At 42.1% G+C, this 14987-nt stretch overlaps 2 protein-coding genes and 1 long non-coding RNA gene across 4 annotated transcripts; 1 reads left to right on the top strand and 2 right to left on the bottom strand.

Annotated features, from left to right (window-relative positions):
• Positions 1–1267: 1267 nt before the first annotated feature.
• Positions 1268–3220, bottom strand: nccrp1 (P1, F-box associated domain containing). Its single transcript, XM_055046842.1, has 6 exons — positions 2987–3220; positions 2290–2370; positions 2103–2199; positions 1868–1963; positions 1556–1694; positions 1268–1479 (listed from the first exon to the last, which is right to left on the bottom strand). The coding sequence occupies exons 1-6, from the start codon at positions 3126–3128 to the stop codon at positions 1333–1335; spliced, it is 702 nt and encodes a 233-aa protein (XP_054902817.1). The 5' UTR covers positions 3129–3220; the 3' UTR covers positions 1268–1332.
• A 785-nt stretch (positions 3221–4005) lies between these two features.
• Positions 4006–6887, bottom strand: LOC129370691 (uncharacterized). Of its 2 annotated transcripts, XR_008607083.1 has the most exons (4): positions 6801–6887; positions 4356–4491; positions 4231–4254; positions 4006–4112 (listed from the first exon to the last, which is right to left on the bottom strand). It is a non-coding gene; the product is annotated as an uncharacterized LOC129370691 (long non-coding RNA). The 2 variants fall into 2 exon arrangements; XR_008607082.1 differs by having other exon boundaries at positions 4006–4254.
• A 3852-nt stretch (positions 6888–10739) lies between these two features.
• On the top strand, positions 10740–14494 carry ckma (creatine kinase, muscle a). Its single transcript, XM_055046841.1, has 8 exons — positions 10740–10865; positions 12032–12239; positions 12326–12480; positions 12560–12692; positions 12908–13079; positions 13486–13609; positions 13701–13890; positions 14004–14494. Exons 2-8 carry the CDS (start codon positions 12047–12049, stop codon positions 14180–14182), a joined length of 1146 nt encoding a protein of 381 aa, XP_054902816.1. The 5' UTR covers positions 10740–10865; positions 12032–12046; the 3' UTR covers positions 14183–14494.
• Positions 14495–14987: the final 493 nt, after the last annotated feature.

Here is a 14987-nt window from a genome sequence, read left to right as displayed (position 1 = left end):
ATCAACTCGCAAGTAATAGTTATTTAGTTAGTTTCTTAGTTATTTACTAATTACTGAGTAGTTATGATTGGTCCAGATATAAAATAGAACAACTTTGAATTTGAAAAATGAATAGAGCAAAACTCAGACATAAATGTCACTCTTTGGTGCATGTCACCAAATTATCGGTTTTAGTAAATAAATCCTGCCAGTCTGATGTATCTAACTTAATTTCACAATGACACAGTTGCACCCAAATTAAATTCAGAACACATCACACAAAAACAGTTTAAATATTTCAATACAACTAAAGTGATGAGGAGCTTAACAAAGTTCAACACCAGACAGATCCTGCGATGACGATTATAGCAAGGAGGCCTTGGATCTTCTACTACTTTGAACTGGTTCCAAAAGAAGAAGCGCACAAATTTGGTCAGAAATGATGAGATTTTAATTGCTGCAGACATTTTTTTTCTAACCGCTGCTTGTTGAGAAAGGTATTAATTTTTGCTCAAACGTAGATAAAACAGTTTTCAGTACAAATGGAGACATGCAAAAAGCCAGTGAGCAGCTATAAGAAGTTATTGACTGCTTTACATCAAAACTATTCTCCAATAATAATTGAGCAGAGTAAAAATTAGTTTTGAAATGTCATTTTATTTTATTTCTAAAATGGAATCAATAAACTGGACCCTCCATTTTACCCCCAAAAGAAACATTTCTTGTCTTTTGAAAATTTTGTTTTAATGTCTGTTGAGAGATGCTGTTCTGATTTCCTTTTAGAAACACATTTCTTGGTTGAATAAAATGCATTTTAAATCTAAATCTGAAAGGGATCCGACCAATTCTGGACTCCAACTCAACTTTGTTTTTGTTTTTTTTTAATGGTAAACTGTATGTTTGCACTGCATCGTAGTTATTCATTTCTAATAAATGGACATTAAAATTGAATTGCATTGACATAAATTTAAATGACCTGGACTGAACCAAATTATATGCCATTTAACTTCATTTGAAATGGAGCCGTTTGTAAAACTCCTTTATGTAACCAAACTAAATTGGCAGTATGAAAAACATTTGATTATCGTCAGCTTCATGTGGTTTTGCATTTTGAAACAAACGCTTTTGTTTAATTCATGATTCGCGTTTTCAACAATGCAATGTTTTTATGAAGCTACAATAATATCCTGTTTTCCCACAGGTAAATCCACCTAAGAACAAATGTAAAGTATCAAAAATGATTCCAAACTAACAACTGCACAAAGTAATGAGTCAGTAGTAATATCGATTGGTGTAGTGCAATATTTTATTATGTCCTGACCCAGCAGCTACTTTTCCGTCAGAAGCTTAAACCTACGAACTGCTTCTGAGCGGCTTCACAATGACAGAGCTGCCAGTGAAGCGTGTAGGGAAGAAGTCATTTAAGAAGCTGTTCTTCAGCCTGTGCTGGAAGTGGACGTATCTCACACCGGCTCCGTAGCTGGAGAACACGTGAGACACCTGCAGGCCGAAACAGGCAGTGGGAAACCCGGTCACAGGCGAATCAACAAATGGACGAGAAAAAAAAGAATCGTACCTCCTTCCAGTTGTGGGAGTAAACGCTCCGGTTCTCTGTGGGCTTTGCTGTGTGCTCTGAGATGACTGTTGTTTTGTCTGCAGCCAGCAGCTTCACATGCAGCTGGTAGATGTAATCGTGCAGCTGACTTTCTTCGTACCTGAGGACGTTTAACACACGACCCACGAGATGCACGACGCCAAATATTAGTAAGCCACTCTGCGCACCTAAGTAGGAGGCTAGTTGTTGGGTTCATTAAAAGTGATCAACAAAGTGCATTCTGTGAATATTATTTTTTTGAGTTGGGGTGGAGGAGAGTCCTAGGCGACCTACCAATCTTGAATGACTATTTCAGGCTGAAAGGTATCCAGCAGCTCGTCCCACAGCCCCTCTGCCTTCAGGTCCACAACCTGCTCCAAGGTGAACCAGCTGAGGGCAAGTGCAAAACGGCACAGCGGTGAATTGTGTCCTGCTGCTTTTTTTAAATTATTATCTTTTTTTTATCCACGGTTTAGCTTTAATAGCAGTGTGTACAGTATAGTTATTGATAATCCTTGTTGATGTTCACCTGTACTGCGGCAACCCACAGACCACAACGCCCTCTGGGATGCCGCTGGTGTCGTAAGGCAGGACCTCTGTGTTCGTGGTCCAGCCAGCAAAGTCACCTGAGATTCAAAAGATTAGTGGCCAAAATTTACAATTTATTTATTTATTTTTTTTTTTACAAAAAGAGGCTGATTAGCTTCGTCTCTCACCTTCAGGCTGAAAACGAGGAGGTCCATCTGGAGGCGCATCTGGGTACTCAGGCTCAGGCGGAGGGGTGTCCTTGCTAAATCCTGTAGGGAGAGAGGCAAAGCACCACTAAGAGCTCTGGAATCCCAAAGAAAGCATCACCACACAACAACAACAGCCCTATTCTTCTGAATAGGATCGTCGATGAGTCAAGCTTGAAGACACACCTCGGCTTTGAAACGAGGAAGCTTTTAAGCCTCCAGCCCTCCGAACAAATATTTTAGTCACCCCAGTCACGCCTTATCCTTCTGTCGCCACATTGTTTCAACAGGATTGCATGAACGCACTGTTACAAACCCGGGCCTCAGATCATGGTCTTAACATTTCACCCGTCCTTTCCAAGAGGTCCGGAATGAAACTTTCGGAAATTTGAAAGAGTAATGCAACTCAAGGCTGTTTTCTATCCCCACCTGGACACCAACTCGCCCCCTTCCCTCCCTTCACATTTTCTGAAGAAGTGGTAATCAGTGTGACCTGAGGTCACAAACAGCAGGAAAAGTTCACAGAGCTGACATCTCAGAGAGTCTTTAAAACTGTGACAGATTTGACTCTGGACGCTGACTGCTCCCCTCAGAAAAGAGACACAGAGCCAACTTCGCATCTTGTTACTTTGCAGAACTCCCCAAACCCCAGCAGCCTGCTGCGTCAGTGACGTGGTACCGATAGGAGCCGGGTTCTTCAGCAGGTTCCGTCCCAGCGGCTTGGCTTCATACACGGACTTCCAGTCCACGGCGTCGGGCATCGGGACGCCCTGGAGAGCCCACTCCGCCTCGCACTTCTGCTTCCACTCCGCGGCGGACATCGCACGTGAACAGGGTTTCCGTGTGGTCTCGCGCTGCTCCGAGGGAAGCAGGAAGCGCGGCGCTGGCGCATCGACGGCCCCACCCAGCTGAGGACTCTCTTAAAGTCACAGCAGCGTGGAAAAACCCGCAGGACAAAATCGGAACTAACTGGAGATGGAACTGCCGAGTCTTAAAGGGGAACCGAATCTTAAGGAGGCGTTCACTTCAGAGAGCCGCTCAAAAAGAGTAGTTCACTTTTGAAAATGTGCATATTTCTAAGAGCAAATATAGTTATAATAATAATAATAATAATAATAATAATAATAATAATAATAATAATAATAATAATAATAAAAGTTTTTATCAGTGAAATTCACAAAGAAATAGAATCACTGAAATACAATTAATATTCAAAAGGTGCCGAATAGAACCACAGTAAATTCTTGCAGCACATCTGTAAACACAAACATAAGTCGAGTTGCTCTGACTGGATGTTTTATTATTTGTCAGCACGAAAAGCGGCACAGCCAATCACATTGCAGCATCCCAATGTGCAAGAGGAATCGCTGAGGTTCAAACTGAGCATCAGGAAAGGGAGGCGTTGACTTTAATCCTATTACACACACACACACACACACACACACACACACACACACACACACACACACACACACACACACACACACACACACACACACACACAAAACATCAGCTTAAAAGGACAAGCTATGAATCAATCACTTGAACTCACCAAACCATGACAAAGAGGCTCAGGATGGAGCAATTGATTATACACCTGAAGAGTCCAGTTGAAGCATATTCTCAAAATGTCTATGACGTTTCAGTCTAATCAGTGCTACTAGCTCTCTCTTTACTCACCTTTACTGCATCCAGAACCTTTGCCCCCACAGTATCACTCCAGGGTTGTAAGAGTCCTGAGCAAAACCTTTGGTCCATGTTGATTTTCTCAATGTGGACCGTTGAGTTGTAGGAAATGCAGTTATCTTTTAAGGGGTTAGGGTTCCCACAATTAAGATAGTGGTGACAGAGATAGACCCATGTGCATACAGGGTCTTAAGACATAAGGTGCAAGAAGGTTTGTAGAGATATCTTGTGACTTACAATCCATTTTGAACTCATTTCGATCTGGAGAATCAGAACATAACACATGGCATAACACAAGTAAAAAAAAGTGAAATAACAAGAAATTTAATCTCATCTTTATTTCTGAAGGTTGGAATAGAGACCTGCCTGTTGCAGTGCGCTGCAGACCACTAGATGGAGACATTGGTATAGCATTGCAGAAGGCGACTGCCCACCATCTGCCACTCAGGAAGTTTCCATAATGTGTGTCACAAATGAAACGACGTCTCTCCTAATAGGCTGGGGAAAAGAACCAGACAGTTAACTAAACTTAACCCAAAAATCAAGGAAGTTTGTGTTTAACTGATTATTTCTCTGTTGCAGTAGTTACTGGTAATTGACCTAAAACGGTTGGGAGATCTTTTTATTTCCCTTCAAATGGTGAAACAATTTCCGGGGAAATTGTTTCCCCTTGCGGACTGAGCATCAGTGTTGAGTATGTGGAAATGCCAAACCTTTTTGAAAATTGTATTTGAACAAGCAGGCTTTTGCAACTACACTAATTATTTTTTCTCTTAATTTATGGTGAGGTCCACAGAGAATGGCGAATGTCGTTAAAGGCATAAAACAACATCAGCCAATATGTTTTCTCAGGCCTTGAGTTAGACGGTTGCTCTGGGTTTTCATGTTACTCAATGACATCCACTTCAAGTACCCGCGCTTGCGTCTTTTTATGCAACTTCTTCTTTTCTACTCTACTTCTTCACCAAAACGTTAAGGACACATAGCACACTATGCTGTCATGGGAAACAAAACAATAAGCTAGAAGACTAATTCAAAGAAGCTAAAGAACAGTGAGTTAATGCAAAATACCTTAAAAAAAGCATAGCGCACTATTGAGTAAGATCACTTTAAGAAACAACCAGAAGATCGAGCCGCTGGGGTCTTTATGTGTGAAGTTTGCATATTCTCCCTGTGTGTGCATGGTTCTCTCCAGGTACTCCACATTCCTCCCATACTCCTAAAACAACTGTTAGGGTAACTAACCAATTTAACAGACCAATGTTAAATTGGTCTGTTAAATCATCCTTAGTGTGTGTGCATGGTAGTTTGTCCTGTGTGTCTCTGTGTTGCCTTGTGACAGACTGGCCACCTGTGCAGGTTGTACCCTAATTTTGGCCAATGAACTGGTGCCTACCTGCTGAAGGTAGCCACCAGTTCTCCATGGCCCTGAATGGACAAGCGGGTATAAACAATGGGAAGCTGGATACTTGGCAGCCATATTGGGTTTGAGAGACTGTGTTGTCAAGAAACACAAGCCTGACTTTAAGATGGATCCCTTTGTGTTTCACCTCAGTTGTAGCTGATTGTAAAATTGGATTACAACTTGCTGTGATCTATGGTACCATAACATACTGAGATCCTACGAATTGTCGACCGTTTGTTCATTCAGGTGAAGAGATGCACATTTTCTATGCTAAAATAATGCAATTCCTCATGCATTAGTTAGAGAGGGTAAAGCCCATCTTGTTAGCATTAAACCTTGCATGGTTAACTTGTTAATGCTGTGGGAATGAATGAATGAGGTAGAGGACACGCTCCATCCACGGTTTGTGTATCAGCTTTGGATTTGAGAGCGCGTTTGCAGAAAAACCTTGTTTGCGGAGTTTTGCGACCTGCTAAGCCGGAGCAAAGACCCAGGCTGAGATGAATAGAAAACTGAGTCGATGAAATTGAATCGGGCTCCTGCTTGGGTGGGGGTCGCTGTCCGACCGGACGCACATGGAGCTAGCAAGCCTTGTATAATTATAGCGTCGCCCCTGACCATGATGCGTACGCATGACTTAAGTTTTAGTGGGTGAAGACTTTGCACCGTGACGACCCTGCAGAACCAAACTCATAGGATACACAGTTCCAATCTAGTTTCAAACACTTGATGATTTTGACAAAGCCTAAAACAGTCAGATGATTTGATGTCATGCAAGAGAAAGTTTGTCTGCAGGAATTACCCCATTGCTCTGTTTGATGTAAGACTGTCTGCCAGTTCCTCTCAGACAGGTGCTGCACTGACTGAGAGATTTAAATATAGTCTGTCATAAAGGCATTATTTATAGCCCCTTCGTACGTCATTTTTGTAGTTGCCCAGCACATAATGTATCCATGCTTGTCATGCTTTGATGAAATTCACCTATAATGCCCTTTGAACAGAAGAAATGCATTGATACGTTTAACAAAGGCATTGAAATGACATAAATCTTTCTATTCCTGAACCACTTGAGCTAATTTGTTCTCACTTAGCAGTTAAGCGTAGCCCTGGGTGCAGCTGCAGCTTGACACCAAGCTATTCTGACACCGGTCAGGCAGTTGGCCAGGATTCCTTTCAAAGGGTCATGGTGCTTTAAGAAAGGGGTTCTGCAGGGCTTTGAAGGGTTGCTCACTTCCTCTGAGAAAACGTTCCAGCCAACAAAACAAAAACCAAAGATTCAAGTGCTATTTTCTGTTTTCATTGCTTTGAATTCTATGACTTACTCTAAGTAAGTTAATCAAAATCATTTAAAACCTGCTGCTACATTGTACAACATGAGTAATTAGGGGAGTATTTCTGTAACCTGTTGGGTGTTCCAGCGTACAAGTTGCAAGGATCGTATCACCACCTTGTTGCATAACCATCCAAAACTGGAATTATTCAATTGCTGCAAACATTGGCGTCAAATCTGCTTGTGTCGGTTCCCCTTCCTAGAAACTAAACCTCTAAACTCAATTTGAACGATGCTAACCGTTGCGGTACACATCTTGGAGTTCTTCAAATTTAAAAAACTCCCAAGCCCGAGTAAAAACCCTTTGCCTTTTTCCTCCGGCTTAGGCTTGGAAGGTTGCAAAAGACTTCTTGAACGATGTATTTTGCACAGACAAAACCAAAGCTAAGATGCTTTGCAATAAAATACAGGAAGTCAGAACAAAGAACTATTAACGACTGTTAGGCACGGTGATGGAGGGCTCATCATTTTGGTTCATTTTGCAGCCGGAGTACTGACACTTCTGCAATATTTTACTCAATTCTTTCTAAATATAAGTAGATAATTAAATCATGGCCATAACAAAACATGTCAACAAGGAATTAAACCGTTCCAACTCTCTTCTTGACATGACGTAGGACTTCAGCAGACTGTTGACTAACTGAACAGTTCCTAATCAAAATAATATAAAAGAGGGTTTTAAAAAAACATTTGAGAGACTGACATGCTTACTCAAAAGACGATGAATTCAAGATTTTGGAAATAAATAGCATTTATTTCAAACATTTTGAATTTTCACCTTGGATTTTGATCCAAAGCCACTTCAAAGAAGCTTTTGGTTTTCATGTTGTAAACATGCTAAGATTTTCTAAGCTTTTCCACATATAATGTGACATTTACTATGAGCGTTCAAGAAAAATATTTTAAATAAATGGATAAAAGCATAAGTATAAAAACCTGCAAACTGATACCTACCGGAAATAAAGCTTAAGTGTCCTTGTGGTGCTTCCTTATTTGCTTTTTTTCTCGACTAAAGCCCACAGAGAGGTGAAAGACAATCTCAAAACAAGCTCCTTCCAAGTACAGCGTCAAGAAGTTAAAGTCCCCAGAGAATCAGTGTCATTCCAAAAAGTTTAACAAAAGTTTAAACACTGCCAAAAATAAGGGAAGTGAGGTTTAGATCAAGTGAAGTTTTACCCAAGACTTTCAGAATAGGAAATCAAAAATTGATCGGGATTTAAAGTTCAGAGCTAAACCTTACAAAAAAACAAAAAAAAACCACTAGGACAGACCCGAAGACAAGAGATGTCCTGATTGTCTGATGGACTGTGGTCATGTCAAGACATGCGCTGCAGATACTTAATCTTGTACATGCGAAATTATTATTTTTTTATTTTATCTTAACATGTCAAGCTTTAGAATGAAACCGAGCTAATTGTAAACTATAGGCTTAGTTCATGAAGTGGTTGCAGAAACCTGCTCTAACTTGGTGACCTTTGACTTTGTGCAGGACAGGCAGTGGACAGCTGGGTAACCTGAGAAGAGGTTACATGGGGAGTGTGTGGGCAAACGGCCCTGTCCGCTGCGCCTCCTGATACCTTCTGCGCCAAAAGCAGGAACAAGGAGAGAAGCTGACAAAATACCGTCGGAGAAACAGTGAGAGCTGTTTTGTCTCAAGATCTTTGGCTGCGACGAAGTGTGAGCTTAGCAGGGAGGATGTGATCCCAATGTGGCGGGTGCGCGCGGACGGGAGCAGGAATATCACGAGGAAGCAGAAGTAGCAGGTGTGAACCAAGCAGCTGCCCGTGAGCGGGGGGGCCGGGGTATCCCACAAACACAGCTGCAGGAAGGATCCTGGGGTCATCACAGTTTCAACTCTAAACTAATGGTTCAGCAGTTAGAGATTCTATTTGACAAAAAAATATTTAAATAAAAAAATATAAATGCTCTTTGGAAACCACATTTCCAAAGAACATTTCCAAAGATTGCAATGCTCATTTCCAAAGAGCAGTGCAATCTGTAAAGACGTAAAATGAAACTATTGTAAATATATGGCAGGCTGATTGTCTCAAAACAGTAGCAGATAATGGTGAAATCATTATCTTCTTGCATCAGCAAGAAGTTAAAAAAAAACAAACAAGCAAAAAAAAAAAAAACCCAGACATAATGAGAAGAGCAGCAAATAAGCTCTTTGTCTTTAAATTGAAATGCATCACAGACTGAAAGTTCACAGGTCAGTGCTGCTTGAACAGATTTGGTGTATTTGCAGATAAAAGCTTGTAAATTCAATGAAGTGATTTGATTGGTCCAGAGTTGAACTTTTGCCCTCATCGATACAGCATTCGGACTGGATGCACTAAATTGTCTCTGTCTTTGTTTTGTTGTTACAGAAGTCGTAACGCTTAAAAAATGTAAATAACTCATTAACTTTACTGCAGAATATGTTACATTTTACTCATATCATTAGTGAACATTAATGGTTAGGGTTCATGAAACCAAATCCATCTGCTATTTCTTTTTTACGATGGCAGATTAATTTGTTGTGAGCACCTAAATTTACTTTAGTACATGACGAAGGATGAAAAATCCTCATGTCAAGGAGGATTTTATTGAATAAAGGAGACTTAAAGGGGCAAGCATTCGTCTGAGAAATGACCAAAGAATTGCAGGATCTCCTGTTTACAAAAAAATATTTTTAAATTAAAAAGTTGAGAGAAGCAGTCACATAGCGACAGCTTTCCCCAGATAAATACTTTATGCAAGTTCAGGCTTACTGTCTAAGAAGTATTGGATAGTGCACTTCACTTAGGCCTGCATGACGGTGCAGCTGGTAACCCTGGTGGCTTGCAGCAAGAAGGACCAGGGTTCACATCCCTGCCTGGGGTCTTTTGGCATGGAGCTTGCATGTTTGTAACTTCCTGGCGTCTGCCCAGATACTTCAGCTTCCTCTTGTAGTCCAAAGAATTGCTTGGCTAATTTGTTTCTTTGAATTGCCTCAAGCTGTGTGTGTGTGTGTGTGTGTATGTGTGTGTGTGTGTGTGTGTGTGTGTGTGTGTGTGTGTGTGTGTGTGTGTGTGTGTGTACAATAGACTCTTTGATTTTATTTTTTGATAAACTCCAAGAAGTAAAAACAAGCAAGTAATCCTGCCACGACAAACAGGTACACGCAACAGGGTGGAAGTCAATGTTGCATCTGTAAAAACATTCAACAAAAAGTTATTATTTTCTGGCATTAGGGCCACGTTTGAATAAGACAACCAGAAAAACGTTTGACATAAGAATTAGTTCTGCAATGCATTGCTTAACACCGATTACAAACACACTATGCAGTCTGCAAAACCTTTACTTTGATTTTATCGATTTATTTATTTTGCATCATCACAATAAAATGACAATACATTCTTTGTCTGAATGTATTGTGACGTGATAATAGACTTTGATTTTTGCCAGTTGCACCGTTTTGCTCTTATCGCAGCCATCTTGAAGTTTAAGGTTGGAATTCAGTCTGTTTAAACCCTAAAGCATGAGAAGACACCTCAAACACGTCACAAAGGAAGGTTCTGTTTCTTTGGCAAATACTGTCGACAAGTCCTCACTACGCATCATCCCTGAAATCCAGAGAAGACTTTGTATGATAAATAAACAGTGTTGCCAGGCAGCATCACTTTATGCATCTGCTATGCCCAAGTGAGAAGAAGACTGTCTAATATTCACACCTAACACAAGGATCCCTGTTCTCCCTGGCACGTCTGGCAAACCACAGGCTTTTTCTTGTATCTTTGCTTGCTGACCGCCCCTCTGCCCCTCAACCGTCGTATCATCTGCACCTCTAACTGCATTGCTCCATTACCCTTAAAGCCCCCTCACCCATCCTACTGGGGCTATGTATGGGTCCTTGTGGGAGGAGGGCCAGCTGTGGTAACCTTCTTGGATGGCAGTGTTGCAAAGGAGCCCCTTACATAAACTGTTCACAGTATCGGTTCAGAAACCAGCCAATGAAAGCTCAGCAGGCACTAAAATGGCCAAACGAATGGCAGACGTCTGCCCAGTATATAAACAGGGAGCAGAGACCTCCAGAGCTGGGTGACCCCTATTTTGGCTGTGGTGAACAGGATCTGATCCCAAGGACTGTTACCTCTGTTCTTGTCTTGTGCGCAGGTAAAAAAAAAAAATGCTTATATATATATATATATATATATATATATATATATATATATATATATATATATATATATATATATATATATATATATAAAACCCAAAAATGTTTTGATGTTAAAGAAGGTCAAGACAAGGTAGAGATATATTTACTGCACGTGCCAAACATTTTAGTAGCTTGAAATACCAGCCCAGAATTTCCACAGCAAAGGAAGACTTTGAAACCTGATGGCTACAAAAATCGCTCGGGTAAAAGTTACAGCTAGTCTTTGTGGATGTGCAGAATACGTCTTCCTAAAATAATGTACGAGGTTCTTCAATTTACTGAATTTTGCCACTTATCTATGTTTACTAAAGCTGACTTGAGATAGTACTTTAGGTCATTTAGGTCCTAGTAAAGGTGTTCTGCAGCGTTTCACTCTGCAGATATTTCTGTCATATTGGGAGTGCTCTCTCAGTGAATGGGGAAGTGCATGTTTAATAAGCAACCTATAAACCAGCAAGCAGTTTTGGCAGCTTATCTTTATGAGCTTTCATCTTTTAAAGTAACAACTAAACTTAAACAGTTACTACATTGAGTAAAATGTATTGCCGTGAACAACAACTAGAGAAATCAGAAGCAAAGTTTGAAGTTAAGGGGATATCTTTGTGTTGGGCGGGGTCTCGGAGCAGAAACGTGTCTCGAACTTGTTAAAATTATATCTCAGGCTCACTACAGTGACACCTGTGAGTAATACAGTCGCTGTCATCTGATCTGGTGTAACGGTGTTGTGTGTTTGTACTCGTGTAGCAGTGCGACATATGCTTTCAAAACTTTGTATTTTTTGCCTATAAATAATTAAGGTGCTCCCTGTGTAGCGTGAGTACATAAAGGGTATACAGTCAGATGGACTCGGGCTAAAAATACATAAAGATCAGGCGCCGCTCCCTCCACCCTCCATTTCAGCGTGACACCTGAGCCGGAGTCTGAGTGACACGTGTTACCAGGATTCCATAGCAGGCGCCATTTCAATTTTGCAGCTGTTCCAGAGAATATCTAAATCCTAAATTACGAGTCTGTTCACATCGAGCCAGATTATGTGTTCCCTTATGATAGACCCAAGATGAAGGTTTGAGTTTCTATTTAAGAAAACAGAAAAACAAAAAACGTTTTCCTCTCTCTCTAGTGTTAGAAAGCAATCATGCCTTTCGGAAACACCCACAACAACTTCAAACTCAACTACAAAGTTGAGGAGGAGTTTCCAGATCTGTCCAAGCACAACAACCATATGGCCAAGGTTCTGACCAAGGACATATATGCCAAGTTGAGGGACAAGCAGACACCAAGCGGTTACACTTTGGATGATGTGATCCAGACTGGTGTCGACAACCCTGGTGAGAAAAATGGAGATTCAACAGAACTAGTTCCATGCAAAGCTGCTGACATCTAATCTCCTCCTGTACTTGCTCCTATACTTCAGGTCACCCCTTCATCATGACTGTTGGCTGCGTCGCTGGTGACGAGGAGTCCTATGAGGTTTTCAAGGAGCTTCTTGACCCCGTCATCTCCGACCGTCATGGTGGATACAAGCCCACTGACAAGCACAAGACTGACCTCAACTTTGAGAACCTGAAGGTACCTGAAGCTACCGCAAAATGACTCTTAAAACAGATCTACATAGGAGATAACCATATAAACTGCAAATTTTCACTAGGGTGGTGATGACCTGGACCCTAACTATGTCCTGTCCAGCCGTGTACGTACTGGTCGCAGCATCAAGGGATACACCCTGCCCCCCCACAACAGCCGTGGCGAGCGTAGAGCTATTGAGAAACTGGCTGTTGAGGGTAAGCTATAATTAGTTCGAGAGAACTAGGAGAAATCCGAGACACAAGTGTTTGGGTTGTGTCAAATGGTGAACCCAGATAGATACCTCAGAAGAAACATGTTCATGTCCTTGTTCTGTTCTTTTAAGAATAATTATCTGTTAGGTGGCCATTACCAAAATCTAGCACCGTCTCTCTTTGCTGAAGCTGCTCTGACACACTGTCTGTCCCTACAGCTCTCACCAGCCTGGATGGTGAGTTCAAGGGAAAGTACTATCCCCTGAAGTCCATGACTGACGCCGAGCAGGAGCAGCTGATCAGCGATCACTTCCTGTTTGACAAGCCCGTCTCTCCCCTGCTGACCTGCGCCGGCATGGCCCGCGACTGGCCCGACGGCAGAGGCATCTGGTGAGTGTACCCAAATAACCCCAAACACTCATCGAAAACGTCAGTGACTATTTCTACTTTTCTTCAATAGGGGTGATGAGGTGGGGCTTCATCCTGTAACCGGTGGGTTACTAGTTTGAACCCCTGCTCCGTCTGTTTTTACTTGTTTTCTACTTGGGCACTTCACCCACCTGGCCTGCTGGTGGTAGTCAGAGGGCAGGTTTATTAATCATCACCTGCCCACTGACCACCACCAGGTGGCAGCCTTGCCTCCGTCAGACTTCCTCAGTAGTAGCTTACCACAATCAGTGGGTGAATGACTGAATGTGGCATAAGGCACTTTGGGGTCTTCTGAACTAGACAATGTGCTTTACAAGTATAAGCCATTTACCATTTTATTGTTTGTTTTCCCCCCATTTCCTCTTAGGCACAATGACAACAAGACCTTCTTGGTCTGGGTAAACGAGGAGGATCACCTGCGTGTCATCTCCATGCAGAAGGGTGGCAACATGAGGGAGGTCTTCAGGCGTTTCTGCGTTGGCCTGCAGAAGGTAGGTGATGAGAGGATTATTTTTTTCTAAATGTCTTTGTCTGAAAACGAATGAATAATTTTGCCCTAACTATCTTTGCACGATTCAAAAGATTGAGGAGATCTTCAAGAAACACAACCATGGTTTCATGTGGAACGAGCATCTCGGCTACATCCTGACCTGCCCCTCCAACCTGGGTACCGGCCTGCGTGGTGGCGTCCACGTCAAGCTGCCCAAGCTGAGCACACATCCTAAATTTGAGGAGATCCTCACAAGGCTGCGCCTGCAGAAGCGTGGCACAGGTACTAACAGACCGCATGACTTGGAGTATTGGTAGATCGGCACTGGAGTAAGACCCTAACAAGAGTCCAGAGATCTGGTTCTCAGCCCCTCGATCCTTTCTGTCCTCCTTTAGGCGGTGTGGACACTGCGTCTGTGGGTGGCGTGTTCGACATCTCCAATGCTGACCGTCTGGGCTCCTCTGAGGTGGAGCAGGTCCAGCTGGTGGTTGACGGTGTCAAGCTCATGGTTGAGATGGAGAAGAAGCTCGAGAAGGGAGAGGCCATTGACGGCATGATCCCCGCTCAGAAGTGAAGAGGGACATCTTCCTGTTTTCTTGTGACCATTCATGTGCAATCGAGCCAGCTGATGGGGGTGCAGAGAACAGCTGCTCTCCTAGAGACTTTGGCCTCCGCTAAACTCTTTCCTTTCTTCCAGCTTTTTTCTTTTCTCGATCATTTTGAACTTCTTTTTTTTTTTTTTCACGTTCTCCCCAGACGGTTGGTTACATCCTGGGATCAACCTCCACTGAGCTGGGCTCCCCTGGCATCACGTACTTTTTGTAATAAAAAGTGATGATTAATAAACCTGTTCATACTGTTCAATAAAAAGTGCCCCATTATGAAATGTTGAGAGTACTTTTGTTTGCTGATTGGTTTCCGTCGGTTGGTTCGTATATTGTCTTTTCTTTTGGCCAAACGTGAATCACAAAAGTGACAGAGGCTGTTATTGTTGGAAGGCGACGACATGCAAGTTTGTAGTGCCGACTTTAGCAGCTCTGCCTCCAACGCTAAAAAGCTGATTCTCCTGACCACTTTTCAGGCTTTTACGCTGTTGTTGATGCATTTCGGTCTAGCGTTGCTTCAATTCATCTGGAAAGTTCTCTTAAGGTCCCACTACTTCTGTTACTGCTGTTGATTTGCTGCTATACAGGAGTAATTATTATACAGATGGCTAGGATTTAGTTGAGCTTCAGCCGTTGGACGGACAGGCTAAGATTTGACTATGCAATCCTCAATTAGACAATATGAATTTATTGCCTGACACAGACATCACAATGGCCTGCCTCACATTGAGCTTTTTGGAAGGTTACCTGAAATCGACAGCTTTTAGTCTACTT

The sequence above is a fragment of the Poeciliopsis prolifica genome, unplaced genomic scaffold (genome assembly GCF_027474105.1).
Source record: "Poeciliopsis prolifica strain line A6 unplaced genomic scaffold, Auburn_PproV2 SCAFFOLD024, whole genome shotgun sequence".
Classification (NCBI taxonomy): domain Eukaryota; kingdom Metazoa; phylum Chordata; class Actinopteri; order Cyprinodontiformes; family Poeciliidae; genus Poeciliopsis; species Poeciliopsis prolifica.
Note: the sequence above shows the minus strand (reverse complement) of the source record. Positions and strands in the feature narration are given on the sequence as shown.